Below are 14,244 nucleotides of genomic sequence, written 5' to 3'. Positions count from 1 at the left end.
ATATAAATTATTACTCATGAATATCAAAAGAATCGCCGACAAATAGAAAAACAACATGTAAATCCATCGTGCTACTAATGTTGATATATTTATCAGCACTTTGAAGTTTAATTGGGTCCTAAAATGAAGCTTGGATTTCTGATATTATTGTTTACAGCGATAAAGCTTATTTTTGTGAGTACAATGACCCTTTGTACGACCACATAGAGTTTAAAATGGATTTTTAAATCAATTTTGAAAAATTAACCTCGCGATCCTTCTTGACAGAAAAGCTCCTACTTGACAGCTCGTTCCAAGGGGACCATAGTTGATCCATAGAAAAAATGTTGTCTTGTCAAAAAAAAATCGCATTAAAATGAAAAAAGTGATCAGAAATGGTTTTTAATCGTGTTTTTTACCGTTGTACATAAAAATTTACATAGGGCTTTAGTACCCAATTACAGCTTTAAAAAAATGTTTTCAACTGAAATAAACTTTCTATTAATAGTTTTGCAATATAAATTGTTTAAATCTCGCTTACTTTTTTAAAAGGTCCTATGTACATAAGAAATCCATAGCTCATTGGTTGTGTTAAAAAAGTATACCTATACAATAATCTAGAAATAACTAGTTTTTAACCATTTTCAAAACGTCGGCTATCTCCAATAACCGACGTCCAACGGTGAATGCTTTAACCCATCCACACCCACACACCACCCTGCACAAACATCAATGAAATTTCAATCTGTCAGCTGGTTCTATTTTGTTTGGGTTTGTAACTGCGTAAAATTTCACAACATGTTCCGTTACATGCTCGAAGCTGCTCGGTTGTAAACCGTTGTTTCTGTTGTAATATTTGTAGTTTTCGGTGATTGAATGTGAGTATTTCTAATGGAATAATTTTATAAACGGTGTTTAATTTAGATATTTGATTTCTATTTGTTGATTCAAAATAGTTTCTTGAACTAACTCTTAATTAGTTTGAGGAAAATAATATTTTTTTAGTTTTAGACAATGCTATCGCGAAAAGGATTTCAGCTGGTTGTGAAACCGCCGTTTTACAGCAATATTCGCAGCAATTTCACTAGCCGAGGAGAATTATATAATGTAAGTTGTGCACTCAATCGTATCAAGCTCGTCATCAAAAAGAGAGCTTCATTTCAGAAATGTTACACCATCCTCGGCGTAAAGGAGAACTCCGACCAAAACACGGTCCGCCATGCTTACTTAGCATTGGTCAAGAAGCTGCACCCGGACAGTGGCCACCCGGAGGCGAGCGCGGACCGATTTCACGAGGTGGACACCGCCTTCCGCGTTCTGCTGCAAAAGTTTTCCAAATCTCGTCGCGGGCTAGTTGAGGATTTGCAGGAAGAGGTAAAAGTGTTCGACATTCGGCACACGGCACCCCAGCACCGGCAGTATCTCAGCTTTGACGGAGTTGGCCACGGGACGCCTGCACAGAGGCAGAAACAATACCAGGCGGTACGAGCTCAGCGAGCACAGGAACGTGTTCTGGAACATCGAATGTCGAAGGCACAAGCCTCGGAGATGGCCGTCATGAAGAAGGGGGACTTTTTCAAGAAGCACCAGATCAAAACCAAGTATGGGTTCGATCGTGTGGTTGAGGATTTGATACAGGAAGCGATGTCGAAGGGGGATTTTAGCAATCTGTCCGGATTCGGGAAGCCCCTGGCGGACCATCAGAGTCAGAACCCGTACGTGGATTTTACGACGCACAAGATTAATAAAATAATGCTGGACAACGGATTTACGCCGGAGTGGATCACGTTGCACAAGGAGATCCGGGAAGAGTGCGACGGGCTGAAGAGCGATTTGGCCAAGGAACGGGGGAAGCTTGGAGAGCTTCCGTTGAATCCGCAGGACGAATATAAATGGGAAAAAGTGCTAGAGGCTCACGAGAGCGTGGTGGCGAGTTTAAATAAGAAAGTAGACAAGTTTAACTTGATAGTTCCGGTGCTGAATCGGCAAATGGTTCGATTTGATTTGGCTCAGCTTGGGCAAAAAGTGCTGGAAAAGGAAAAACACAAGGGACAGATTAAGAAAGAGGAAGAACTGCAATCGTCTGTGAATTATCCAAAGGATGCGAGTAAAGTTAGTATTTTTAGTTTTATTGGATCGTTACTGAAATAAATATTGTTTAAAAAACTTCTTGTCTTTTATCATTTCTTTCAGAAAGAACTAGAACAAACACCTGAATATAAATAAATTTATTATCAAGTTTATCATTTAAATCGATAACATTGTTAAACCGTATATTACAGAGACATTTAATAATTTACACAAAGAAAATACACTTTAGCCACAACGGAGATAGTCCGCGGCCAGGGATAGAATAGAGCAGGCGTGTGTTTCTAAACGAAAAAGTGTAAACATTTGCGGTCGTGCAAAAGACGTGCATTTCTACCATACGTTCCGACGCTACTGTGCTGAACATTCCGAAAGCGTCACCGCCGCTCTACAGTACGTTGGTTTTCAGAACATTAAAGCTTTCGATAAGATGGTGTGGACTCAAAAAGGGGTTTGGGATTTGCTCGTTTCTACAGCGTGTTCTAAATGAACCTTCCGTACTACGGGTTGGTTCTGTTCTTTTTTTTTTTTTTGTAAAACTATTCTAACTTAATGTGTACCTTTATACGTTACGTCCTACATTTTCAACAAAACGTCTGGAAAGTTATCAAAGACTTTTTGCTGCCGGCTGTTGCTTCTCCTTTAAAACTCGAATAATAGGTAATAAATGAGAAGCAGTTTAAAACGTATAAAACAATCGTGTGTATAAATTTAAGCCATTTCAACAAATTTCATCGTTTTTTTTTTGCGCTGTGCTGACAAATTTAGTGATCCTCGAAAAACTACCAACAAAAATCAATCAGATCAAAAAGCTAAATCGATTTTTTCGTCAACACAAGCAACATAATTTTTCGTAACGATCCGCGCTCCAATTTATTCTTAGGCAGCGGGTGTGTCGGGGATAATCGACGTGAAAAATGACAGCACCAGCGTTCGCAAAAATCCAGCAACGTCGTTTATGTTTACGCGATTGGCTTCCGGAACCACCCCCGTCTGCCCTTCCACCGCCTCAACCAGTGGTGCCGTTTCGCCACCGTCGGCCGTCCCTTCCACCGGGTTGTTCTCGCCCTCCGGAGTTGTTGGAGCCGCGGCCTTTGCCGAATCTGTCTGGTCGGCGGTTTCACCGGCTGGACTAGCGGCGTTCGGTTCCGCGGCTTCAGCCACTTGCTGGCCTGCCGGTGCTGCGGCTGCTGCTCCCCCGACGGCGGCGGCCGCTGCCACCTGGCGGGCCACCCGGGCTCGCAAGGCGGCGTTCTGCCGGATTCCGTGCGCGTTGTTGATCTCCTGGACAACGATGCGGCGGGCCCGCTCCATAGGGTCGTTGGTGCGGAAGAAGCCAATTTGGTACCTGTAAGGTAAATGGTTGAGATTGAAATTACTTTGGCGTTATAGGACCACATATTTTATAACCCAAAAATATATGTTACATAACTGGTTTGCACCTTCATCATAACATCTTGGTCAATGTATACAAAAAAGGTTGTACCCTCGATATATTTTTGAAAATAAAATTAAACAACTGTTCATTCAAAACCTTTGTTATAGCATTAAACATAAGAGACATGATTACTTAAAACATCAGTCTTGTTTTTTTATGTTCAATAATTTTTATATCGAAATTCATGATAACTCCAGTAAAATTCTGTTAATCAGAAAATATTTTCTAATCTTCAAACATTTGAAACACATCAAACAAACCATCCACATTAACGACCCCCGGGTCTTTTGTGGTCTCTATTGCAAGTTTCTGCTCGAACCTAGGAGTCCGAAGGTTGGAATGGGGAGAGCACCCAAACCTCTTTCTACTCCAAGGAACCTTCTACCCCAGTGTTTGAACTGACGACCTTTGGATTGCGGGTCCAACCGCCGCCAGCGATTCCACCGGAGTAGGCTTGGTTTGGTGTGCTGTTTGTACTTATGGCATGGAGACAACTCCTACACCTGGAATGACTTAACGGCATAACAACCAAGGCCGGGACCGACATTTTACTTCCTCATCCGATGGAAGGTTGCAGCAGATGGGAATCGAACCCAGAATCATCCGCTTACAAAGCGGACAGCGTAACCATTCGGCCACGCACTGAAACACATATAGAAAGTTTATAAATAAACTACGATTTTTCCCCACACAAATAAAAAAAAATCGTGATAAGAAGTTTTCCAGCCTCTTTCAATATTTAAAAATAGTAGTTTATGCAACAAGTTGCAAAAAGAGGATTTTTTCAGCACAAGTCGTACATTTATCCAACGAGGTTCACCGAGTTGGATAATTACGAAGAGTGCTGAAAAAAGTCAATTTTTACAACGAGTTCCATACAACTTTTTTTGCAATTCCAAAAAACACCCATTGAGTGAAATTCAAAGTCGAATTTTCATGTATTTTGTCAATAAATCGTTTAAATAAAAAAATGTTGAAAAGTGTTACTTTTCGAAACAAGTGCTGAAAAGTAGAACTCGGTATTTATCTCGAAAACAATTTTCCAGTTCAACAAAATTGTAGGTTGTGGGATGAACTCTAGAAAAAAAACCTTAAAAGCCATTGTTGTAACTCAACTGTAAACAAATGTGGCACTAACTTTATAAGAAATTTATTGCAATTTTTAAATCTGCATAACCCAGAAGGGTTTTTTTCATTCAGAACGAAAATTTTCAGTTTAGAATTTCATGTTTTTTAAAACTTTGAAACGTTACTTTACAGAGTGTAAAAATGTTCTAAAAAATCGCGATAACTCGTGATAGTTACAGGCAAACAACTTATGTTTGTTAACTAAAAAAATGTTACGTTACTAAAAAATACACTTTTTGTTAGTGCAAATTTGAAAATACATTAAATTTCACATAAATTTACATGTACCAATTTGTATTAGTTGAGTAACGCAAAATGGCAGAATTTTGGAAACTTTTGTTGTATTTTCTCGACGAAAAATTCATTATTTTTTCGGAATTCGAGTCTGCCATTAAATTGGATCCAATCCAATTTTACTTAAAACTCCCTTTGACACCAAATTCCCAAACCATCACCATTTCATGCTTCAAGTTTTTGAAAAACACGTCTTTTTTCGAATGTTCTTCGTAACGAGATATCGAAAAATGGTGCTCGGATTCGTGATCAGAGACAACGTTTCAAGAAAATGAAATCTAAAAACAACTAAGGTTTTATTTTCTGACTTTGAAATCAGAATGTTGAATGCTCAACACGTATTGATATGTAATTTACTACTTACTCAATGTTCCAAAAAACAATTATTTCAAATCATTCAATAGGGTACTTAATTGCCCTAATTATGAAAGAACAAAAAGATCAAATCTGATTTTTCATTGGAGTAGGAAAAATAATGTCCAAAAAGACAAAATATACTCACAAGTAAAGTGCAATCCCGATAAACAGCACCGTCAGACACCGCACCGGCGATGAGTAGAGGTACACCACGGTCATCAGGATGCCGACGCGACACAGACTGAAGAAGATGTCCAACCAGTCACGGTTCTCCTGCTCCTCGACGACAATATTAGGGAACCTCCGAGCGGCAGCGGGCGCCGCCCCCGCTGCTGCACCACCCGCGGCGCCACCAGGAGCCGCATTTGCATTGTCAACCTGCGGTGCCACCGTCGCCGTCTGCCCAGCCTGCGTTCCATCGGTCGCGCTAGTTCCCGCTGGCTGAGGCGCGGCGGCGACTTGAGGTGAGGTGCTTGGACCGGCTGCGGCCAGAGGTTGACTAGAGGGACCGGCCGGCGTAGCTGCGGGCGCCGAAGCTGAACTGCTGGTCGGGATCGTTCCGCTGGACGTGATCGGGGCTGGAATGCTGCTGGCCATCGGGGGCATCGGGGAGTTCATCGTGGGCAGGTAGGGATAGTAGGCCAGATTGGGGAGCGTTTGTGCGACGATTGGCTGGGGCGGGATGGCGGCTTGGGCCATCTGAACGCTTGGTTGTGGCTGCAGGGCGGCGGTGGCTGGAGACGCTGGAAGATTTGTGGGGGCACTCGCGTACAGGGCTTGAGCATTGGTTTGTCCGGATATCCTGTATGGTATTGAGTTATGTTAGTTTGGAGGGAAGACGTTGGGTTTTCGCAACTTACACATTCATGTACTGGTTCAGATACTGCATGTAGGCCTGCTGCATCAGGTTCTGCATGGCCAGATGATGTTCCATGAAGTTGTTGGTCGCGGGTGTGGTTGGACAACCTGTGGCAACCGGTGCCGGGGCGGTTCCACCGGAGGTCTGTCCAACATTTCGCTGACGCAACCCATCAGCGCCAATATCCGAGCCGGCCGGCATCGAAGAGCTGCTGCTGCTGCCAGAACCGGCCGGCGCTGTCGTTTCGTTCACTTTCGGGGGCATGTTTCTGTTGCTGGCGCTGCTCGACGAGCTGCTACCGCTGGCATAACTAAACTCCTTCTGGAATCGATTGTTTTTCGGCGTAAACACTAGATGCACGGTGTGGGTCTTTTGACCATCGTAGTGCCGCAAAATGTCCTTCAGTACGATGCTGTCACCCAGCAGCTGGCCGGAGTAGATCAGCTTCTGCTCGTCGGTGCTCTGAAAGTTTGAGGGAAAAAAAATCAGTCACAAATTGTAAACAGTTCGAGCTTCTTCTAGGTCAGTCTAGTGGAGAAAAAAAATCTACCCTAAAACCTTCATTTGCCAGCACACACAGCTGCAAAGCAAGAATTTATCAGCTGCGCAAATGGGATTGGAACACGTACTCCCTTACAACGTTGCTTAAGTCACTTCATTATCAGCTCGCTGAACAATGCTGATAAGCGGTAGATGTTTAACCTGATCAAACAACGTCTCGAAACTTTATTTTAAAACTAAGTTTTCATTAAAATTACCTCACTTGGCAAAACGGACAATCTCAAACCATTCTGGACTGTCCCGTGAGTGAGCGCGACCGCTAAACCTTACGATTCAAAGTCTGGAACTTGACTCCCAAAGTTCAAGTCATCCCCTATGAGCCTGCCCGTTCAACGAACATCAACCACGTAAGTGTACAACAAAATAAATACACACGGCAGCGGCGCGCAATTAATATTGATGTGTGCTTGTGTTGACTGTTTTTGCAGTGAAATTTGTCGATTAGCTTTCGCAGAGGACTGACGTGGTCGCAAAGGCGCCCAATTCAATGGGGCCTCATTCTGACGATGACCTTTTTTGTTCTTTTGTTGCCAGAGGTTTGATACTGTACTCGCTGCGGGGAAAAACGCTCTAGAAAAGCTTGAATTAGATATTGTAGAAGGCGATAATGCACATTAGGCAGAACAAAATAGTTTGTTCATAATCAAATCTTGAAAATTGTCATGTGAAAATCATAACATTTTGAGTAGCATAGAAATAATAACACAAAGCAGTCTTCTAAACAAATCCCTACGAATTTTGGGCTGAAAATCATCGAACATTAAGCCGTGTGGTGATGAGCTAATGTTTATTTTCGTTTGTTTTTTCATTCAGTTTCTATACGGTGGGTGGTGTTTGTGTTCACCACGGATGTGGCTTTTATTACGCCCAGTTAAACCCATACAACCACACCTCCCAAGTGTGCTTGAAAGTAATGTTTGGCAGGAAGGAAAGAAAAAAATCGAAAACACACCACCGCAAGTCTCGCGGTGATCAAACTAACGACTGTTATCAGCGTTCAAACACATTGAAAGTGGTCACTGACCAGCGAAAATAATGGTGGTATACAATGAGAGGTGCACCTCTTTTTTTCTGACAATTTTCTTATTGGGTTTGTGACTATTATTTTATGGCCACAGAGCATAGCGAAAAAACAGACTTCTAGAAAAGGCAGCAGCTGTGTTGGTTTGTTTTATATAATATAATGAAGGCACATGCAAAAGTACAACCAAGAAGTCAAGGTCACGTTTCGCTACGATACAAAATTGCATGTACAGTTTCGATACCGCAGTCAATTAGAATGAATTTTTAAAAGAAGCAGGCTATAACTACAATTTAGTCCAATTGGAAAAAAAAATCAAATATTCTCTAGTTTTGATTGATTTTGATAAGCCGGATAATAGACAACACTGACCAACACTATTGTAGAACCTTCTCAAATCATGGAACGAAAGGGCATGTTTCCAGATTTACGTGCAATTAGTTTTTATCTTCAATTTAGTTCGAAACGTTATATTTTTTAGGGTGGGTACGGATTTTGAAAAGTTCTCAGATCAAGTTCTGGTGTGGTTCCCCTTATAGGGCATACCCATAGAGACTCTCACGCCAAATATCAGCTCATTTGGTTGAAAACTGGCATGCCTCAAGCGGGTTCAAGTTTACATGGAAATTACTATGGGGAATTTTGAATTTTCGTTCATTCGCTCCTACAGGCCTGAAGAAAACATGTAGAAACTTCTAGGATGGCCAGAAATGAGCGGAATCGTCTGGAGAACAACTTTTCCAAAGAGACTAGGTCGATTCGTTCAACCCTCATCGAGCTCAACGGCAATACATCCGGGGTTTTCGGAACCAACGGTTTTCCCCAGAAAAGCATCAAATTTTCCTTAGCATGCTATGAATGCTTGATGAACACCGCGACGCCACATGTCAAACAGCTTATGAGAGCTGGTTCACACAAAAAAAGGCCGCGATTACTTTTGAAACTCTTCTCTTTCAACGGTGCACATCAACCAGAGCATTTGCACCCAGATTTTTGTTTCAGTATCTTCAACACATTTTAGTATCTTCAAAACTACGGATACGATCGAAATATTTTTTTATTCATCCCCTTAAGTACTGACCACAAAGTAATTTACAATAAAGTTGTAAGATGCAAGTCACGTTGTTGCAGGATTGGGTCCGTAAGATTGACATTTTTTGAATAAAAACACAATAACTTCGTTCGTTGCTGTGCACCAAGCTGTGCACCCTTAAAATAACTATTCCAAGATGGAAAGATTTTGAAAATTTTGTAATGCTCTAAAAGTGAACTTTTCACATAAAGCTCATAGACCCATCTTCACGTATAACTATTGACTCAGAATCGGAAACTGAACAAATGTCTGTCCGTCTGTGTGTGTGTGTGTTACCAAAATTGTCACTAAGTCTTCTCAGAACTGGCTGAACCAACCCGACCCTAAGATGACAGTTTTCGTGAGTTGCGCGTATTCACCGACAGATGGCTAGTGGGCCTCGTCGGAGTCCACCCAACAAATACGCAACTCAAAATTTGCATAGGATTTTTTTTCGTGACGGCTTATGCGGCATGCTCACTTCAACTGTTCTAGACTAATATTTGAACGTGGCGTATTTCTGAACATGTTTTTAAAGAAAATTATTCCAGAATGCTTATTTTGTCGTTTTAAGCCAAAACAAGGCAAAAACTATATTTATTTAAACTATTCGCCATTTTCAAAAGTTTGGCTAGATAATATCGAAGACCGCCATCTTAGGGCCACTGGGCCCACAAAACGGGGTACGCTTAGTTTGTATGGGAGCTGTCAACATGCTCCCGGGCTGTGCTGAACCGATTTAGAGCAAACCGTTCGCAATTAACTCGGTTAGTGTTTTTTGCATATATTCGAATGTTAGATAAATGGCCGGAAATCATTTCAAATATCAATAATATTATGTTATATACCGTTTGTGGATAATCGAAATCCCAACGAGTTCAAAAAAATGATAATCTGGCAACTCTATCTCATGTTATGTGACCACTTAATTCATATTTATGTACTTTTTTGACACATTTGCATGTAAACTATGTCCGGACCCAAGTCCGGACCCATCATCCGACCTAGCGTTGGTTAGGTAATTGAAAGATCTTTCCAACGAGTGAAATTAAAAATCTGGCAACCCTATCTCAAGTTATGGCCACTTAAGTGATATTTATGTAATCTTTTTGAGGCTAGATTTTAAGAGCGAGTTTTTCACCGATGTGAAACAGGTCGTATCGAGGTGCTCCGATTTGGATGAAACTTTCAGGGTTTGTTTGTCTATACATGAGATGAACTCATGCCAAATATGAGCCCTCTACGACAAAGGGAAATGGGGTAAAACGGGTATTGAAGTTTGAGGTCCAAAACACATGAAAAATCTTAAAATTGCTCGCATTTCCGTAAAACTTCATCAATTCCAACTCTCTTCGATGCATTCGAAAGGTCTTTTGAAGCCCTTCAAAATGTGCTATAGACATCCAGGATTCTTTTGACTTTTTCTCATAGTTTTTGCAAATTACTGTTAAAAATTGATTTTTTTAAATCCTTAATAACTTTTGGCAACAGCCTCCAACACCCATACTCCCATAGGTCAAAAGATAGGGAATTTCATGGACTATAAGCATACGGTATTAACTTTTTGGCCAATCGCAGTTTTTCTCATAGTTTTACGATTTTTCTAGAACAAACATTTTACGACGTTAGTTTTTGCCCTGTAGGCCAAGAAGACGGCACTTTTTGGTCTCAATTTTTTCATATTCGGAATCCTAAGAAAATTTTACATTAGATTGAGTTGTTGGAAATTTGAATTTGATTGGAAAAATGCATTTTGAATTAATTAAAATATTATTTAGAATGTTGTCGGATTAGGGGTAAAATCAGTTTTCGCCTACTTGATACAGCATTTGACGTATTGATCATAGGGTAAATAAGATCTATTTCTTTTTTCAAAAATGTTTTATTTAATTATTTTTTAAATCAAAATTACAACTCCAATACTTCTAACTTACGTGAAATTGGCCGAGGATTCCGAATATGACAAAATTGAGACCAAAAAGTGCAGTCTTCTTGGGCTACAGGGCAAAAACTAACGTCGTAAAATGCTTGTTCTAGAAAAATCGTAGAACTTTGAGAAAAACTGCGATTGGCCAAAAAGTTAATACCGTAAGCTTATAGTCCATGAAATTACCTATCTTTTGACCTATAAGAGTATGGGTGTTGGAGGCTGTTGCAAAAAGATATTAAGGTTTTAAAAAAATCAATTTTCAACAGTAATTTGCAAAAGCTATGAGAAAAAGTTAAACCAATCCTGGATGTCTATAGCACATTTTGAAGGGCTTCGAAAGACCACTCGAATGCATCTAAGAGAAATGGAATTGATGAAGTTTTACGAAAATGCGAGCAATTTTAAGATTTTACATGTGTTTTCGACCTCAAACTTCAATGCCCGTTTTACCCCACTTCCCTTTGTCGTAGAGGGCTCATATTTGACATGAGTTCATCTCATGCATAGACAAACAAACGCTGAAAGTTTCATCCAAATCGGAGCACCTCGATACGACCTCTAGAACAAACCAAGCAGAATCTACAAATACTGCCTCTTAATTGAACTTAGTTGGTTTTATACCTAAACCCTTGTTTCAAATGGAAATTATTTCCAGACATGGTTAGGGGTGAGGAACAAACCACGTGAATGGATTAAGTTTTTTTATTAGATATAAAATACAATTATTTGAATTTCCAACAAATTGTTACATTAAAATTAGTTTTGAGAACTGAAAAAGTAGTTTCTTATATTTTTTGTCAAGGACACAGAAACTTGAAATGCTGAATACGAACGAAAAATCCAAGTCGCCTTAGGCGGGGTTCGATCTAAAAAAAAAAATGAGGTGCAGTCCAGACTACAGATTGTCTAGGGACAACAGATTGGTCGATGCAAAATAAATCGGAACTGGCAACGTATGTTTTGTGCTTGATTATCCGAAGGCCTAGGCAAAATTTCACTTAGGATAATCGAATCGCAAAAAAAAAACTTTATTTTATGTTTAGTTGTTGAGCTTAACAACTCTAAAGTGATTCAAAACTCCTAAACAACTCTAAAGTGATTCAAAAATTTTAAATCCAAAAGGGCTGCCAAAATGGCGATGATGAAATATTGAAAAATGCCTTTTTTTTATTTAATAGGCAGTCAACCATTCAAATTTAACTAAAATGGGGTCGCAGAAATCGAATTTAATGTTAAAAGTAAAAAATAAAAGAATGTGAAAAAAGGTTTGTGATTCGATTATTCGAAACCCTATACAAACCTTCGGATAATCAAGACAATCCTAGGCGGCTGAGATTTCGAAAAAAAAAGTGTCAACGTGGATTATGGATGGTCCCTAACACTTGTTCAGGTTTAGATTCTGAATCGATAGGATATAATACCTATGAAATTCATTTTTAGAGCAGGATTTTATCCTTACTTCTGTGATGAAGACAAAACAAACAAACTTGCTGAACAACAACTTAATGCCACACACTGCTGCTCTGGAGCAGCTGAAAAATTCCGATTTCCCATCTGTATGCTAATTGATTCGACCGCCCTCTCCCTCCGCCCTCTGAGGTTTATACGTTTCTCCAGATTCTGATTCCGTCGCACATCTTCCGATCTACTTGTGGAGTGCTTCGCAGTGCACAAAATAATACCAACTCGACATCTAGCCCCGGGGCTCTGTTGATAGTGTTGTTTTTGTTTTCCGATAGGAAATTCCCCCATCCATCTTGAACAGTTTCTGCTTCAGGCTTTGAAGAATCCAGAAACAAAAAGTTATACTTACAGGTTTCCCGGGGTACACCTCGGTCAGGTGCGACTTGAGCCGCCGGATGGTCCACGACGGTTCGCACTTGATGGTCTGGTCCTCGAACTGCTGGTTCGAGGCCTTCACGATGAGCGTAATGTCCAAATCCATGATGCAATCGGCAGCCGCACAGCGATGGTGCGTGGCCCAGGAGGTGCTGACTCGGATGGTCCCCTTCCGCGGGGAAAGAACAACAATATGTTCCGACCTCGGGTCTAAATTTAGTACCTCTTCACGGCCAGATTCTTTGTTCCTCCTCCGACGAAGATTGCGGTCTGGGTCACGTCAGAGAAAGGGGTGTGACGGGGCCTTTCACCAGTTGCGATGCAGGGTTTGCCCACACCACCTTTCACTGGCCAAACCTCTTCCTCCACCAGCAACCTGCCACCGAAATTTTCCTCTCCTTTGCCACAGAGCCACGAAAAATTTTCTCCGAAAGGTTTTTGCCTTCTTCGCACTGTTTTTTTTTTTCAACGCAATTTTCACTCTCCCGTCACAATCAACCTTCGATTCCACCACGAACTGGCTTCCGCTCTTGGTCACGGTTCCGATTCGGTTTCGGGTCACTTGACGGCTGGTGCCACTTCCTGGGTCTACGACGACACTATTTACACACGAAGCTCGGCGACGGCGGTGGCCGCAGCAAATCAGTGTCTTTTTTTTCCTCGGTTGATCTGCGCTCACTATGAAGTCACGGCGACGACGACGGTCCAGTTAGTAGGAGCTGCTAAGTAAGGATTTATACTCGAATGATGGTGGTCTCCGAAAGCTGATCATCAGACAGCCAGCAAGAGCAAAACATCAGTGTTTGTGTTTGTGTGGTGTGGGCCGCGCTGATTGGTCGGAGAGTTGGGCCGGGGGCGTCCTTAGCACAAGTTATAAAAATTATAGAAAACAGTCCAGCTAGGTTTTATCGTCATTTGAATCTTACAAAAAAAATATGAAATAAAAAAAAAATCTAAAATATTTTTTTGACGCAAAATAAAAAAACAAAAAAAAGGTAACCCACATAATGGACGCACCCCTGTTTCCAACACACTCAAAGCGAACTGACAGTGATGACAACATCAAAGTTGGTAGTTTTTCATTGATTGGTTGTCCCGTTATACGTTTGTGGAGACTCGGGCGTGTGTAGAGATTGCAGCTGATTAGGTTGGCCAGAAAAGAAATAGTAAACAGAGAGTTGTAAAATAACTGCACTTTGCGTAAACAATAAACATAACGGTACATGCCGTAAAATTTAAAGAGCCAGTTTATTTTGACACAAGGCAAGGGACTACAATATTGTTTAATGTTGTATTTACTATAAATTCTTAAAATAAAGACTCACCGTGGATTTATTATGACTTATCTATGGCTTATCTTTTTTCCGAGGTTTATTGAACATTTTCATACAAATACACAGGTTTGAATAAATTCCTGTGAGTGGTTCTAATTGTAAAATCAGTTGATAAAAACTAGTTAAAATGCGTTTATTTTTTTAACCGTACTTGAGTTCTCTTTAGCAAAATTAAATTAGATTGCATGACCAAACGGAAATTTTAATTATTTGTATATACAGTCCAGACTCGATTATCCGAAGGCTCGGAAAAATTTAACTTCGGATAGTAAAATTTTTGGATAATCAAATTACGAAAAAATATAATTTTTCGCTGTCTTATTTTTATTGTCGAGCTTTAGTAT

At 40.6% G+C, this 14,244-nt stretch overlaps 2 protein-coding genes across 4 annotated transcripts; one reads left to right on the top strand and one right to left on the bottom strand.

Moving 5' to 3' along the window:
* Positions 1-954: 954 nt before the first annotated feature.
* LOC120420656 (dnaJ homolog subfamily C member 28) lies at positions 955-2,993 on the top strand. The gene is made up of 2 exons (XM_039583749.2): positions 955-1,086; positions 1,144-2,993. Exons 1-2 carry the CDS (start codon positions 994-996, stop codon positions 2,128-2,130), a joined length of 1,080 nt encoding a protein of 359 aa, XP_039439683.1. The 5' UTR covers positions 955-993; the 3' UTR covers positions 2,131-2,993.
* On the bottom strand, positions 2,193-13,274 carry LOC120420627 (homocysteine-responsive endoplasmic reticulum-resident ubiquitin-like domain member 2 protein). Of its 3 annotated transcripts, none has more exons than XM_039583704.2 (4): positions 12,541-13,274; positions 6,145-6,605; positions 5,430-6,086; positions 2,193-3,415 (listed from the first exon to the last, which is right to left on the bottom strand). In XM_039583704.2, the coding sequence occupies exons 1-4, from the start codon at positions 12,670-12,672 to the stop codon at positions 2,947-2,949; spliced, it is 1,719 nt and encodes a 572-aa protein (XP_039439638.1). In that variant the 5' UTR covers positions 12,673-13,274; the 3' UTR covers positions 2,193-2,946. The 3 variants fall into 3 exon arrangements, with proteins under 3 accessions (XP_039439638.1, XP_052563609.1, XP_039439646.1); XM_052707649.1 differs by lacking the exon at positions 12,541-13,274 and adding an exon at positions 6,902-7,057; XM_039583712.2 differs by lacking the exon at positions 12,541-13,274 and adding an exon at positions 6,694-6,820.
* Positions 13,275-14,244: the final 970 nt, after the last annotated feature.

Source organism: Culex pipiens, chromosome 2 (genome assembly GCF_016801865.2).
Source record: "Culex pipiens pallens isolate TS chromosome 2, TS_CPP_V2, whole genome shotgun sequence".
NCBI classification, from domain to species: domain Eukaryota; kingdom Metazoa; phylum Arthropoda; class Insecta; order Diptera; family Culicidae; genus Culex; species Culex pipiens.
The sequence above is the reverse complement of the archived record's forward strand: the minus strand, read 5'-3'. Positions and strand labels throughout refer to the sequence as shown.

Excerpts from the sequence above, each read along its gene's own strand:
- LOC120420656 (XM_039583749.2), top strand. The coding sequence starts at position 994 with ATGCTATCGCGAAAAGGATTTCAGCTGGTTGTGAAACCGCCGTTTTAC. Across the intron at positions 1,087-1,143 it reads GCCGAGGAGAATTATATAAT|AAATGTTACACCATCCTCGG; the intron begins GTAAGTTGTGCA and ends GCTTCATTTCAG.
- LOC120420627 (XM_039583704.2), bottom strand. The coding sequence starts at position 12,672 with ATGGATTTGGACATTACGCTCATCGTGAAGGCCTCGAACCAGCAGTTC. Across the intron at positions 6,606-12,540 it reads AGGTGTACCCCGGGAAACCT|AGCACCGACGAGCAGAAGCT; the intron begins GTAAGTATAACT and ends TCAAACTTTCAG. Across the intron at positions 3,416-5,429 it reads ATCGGGATTGCACTTTACTT|GTACCAAATTGGCTTCTTCC; the intron begins GTGAGTATATTT and ends TTTACCTTACAG.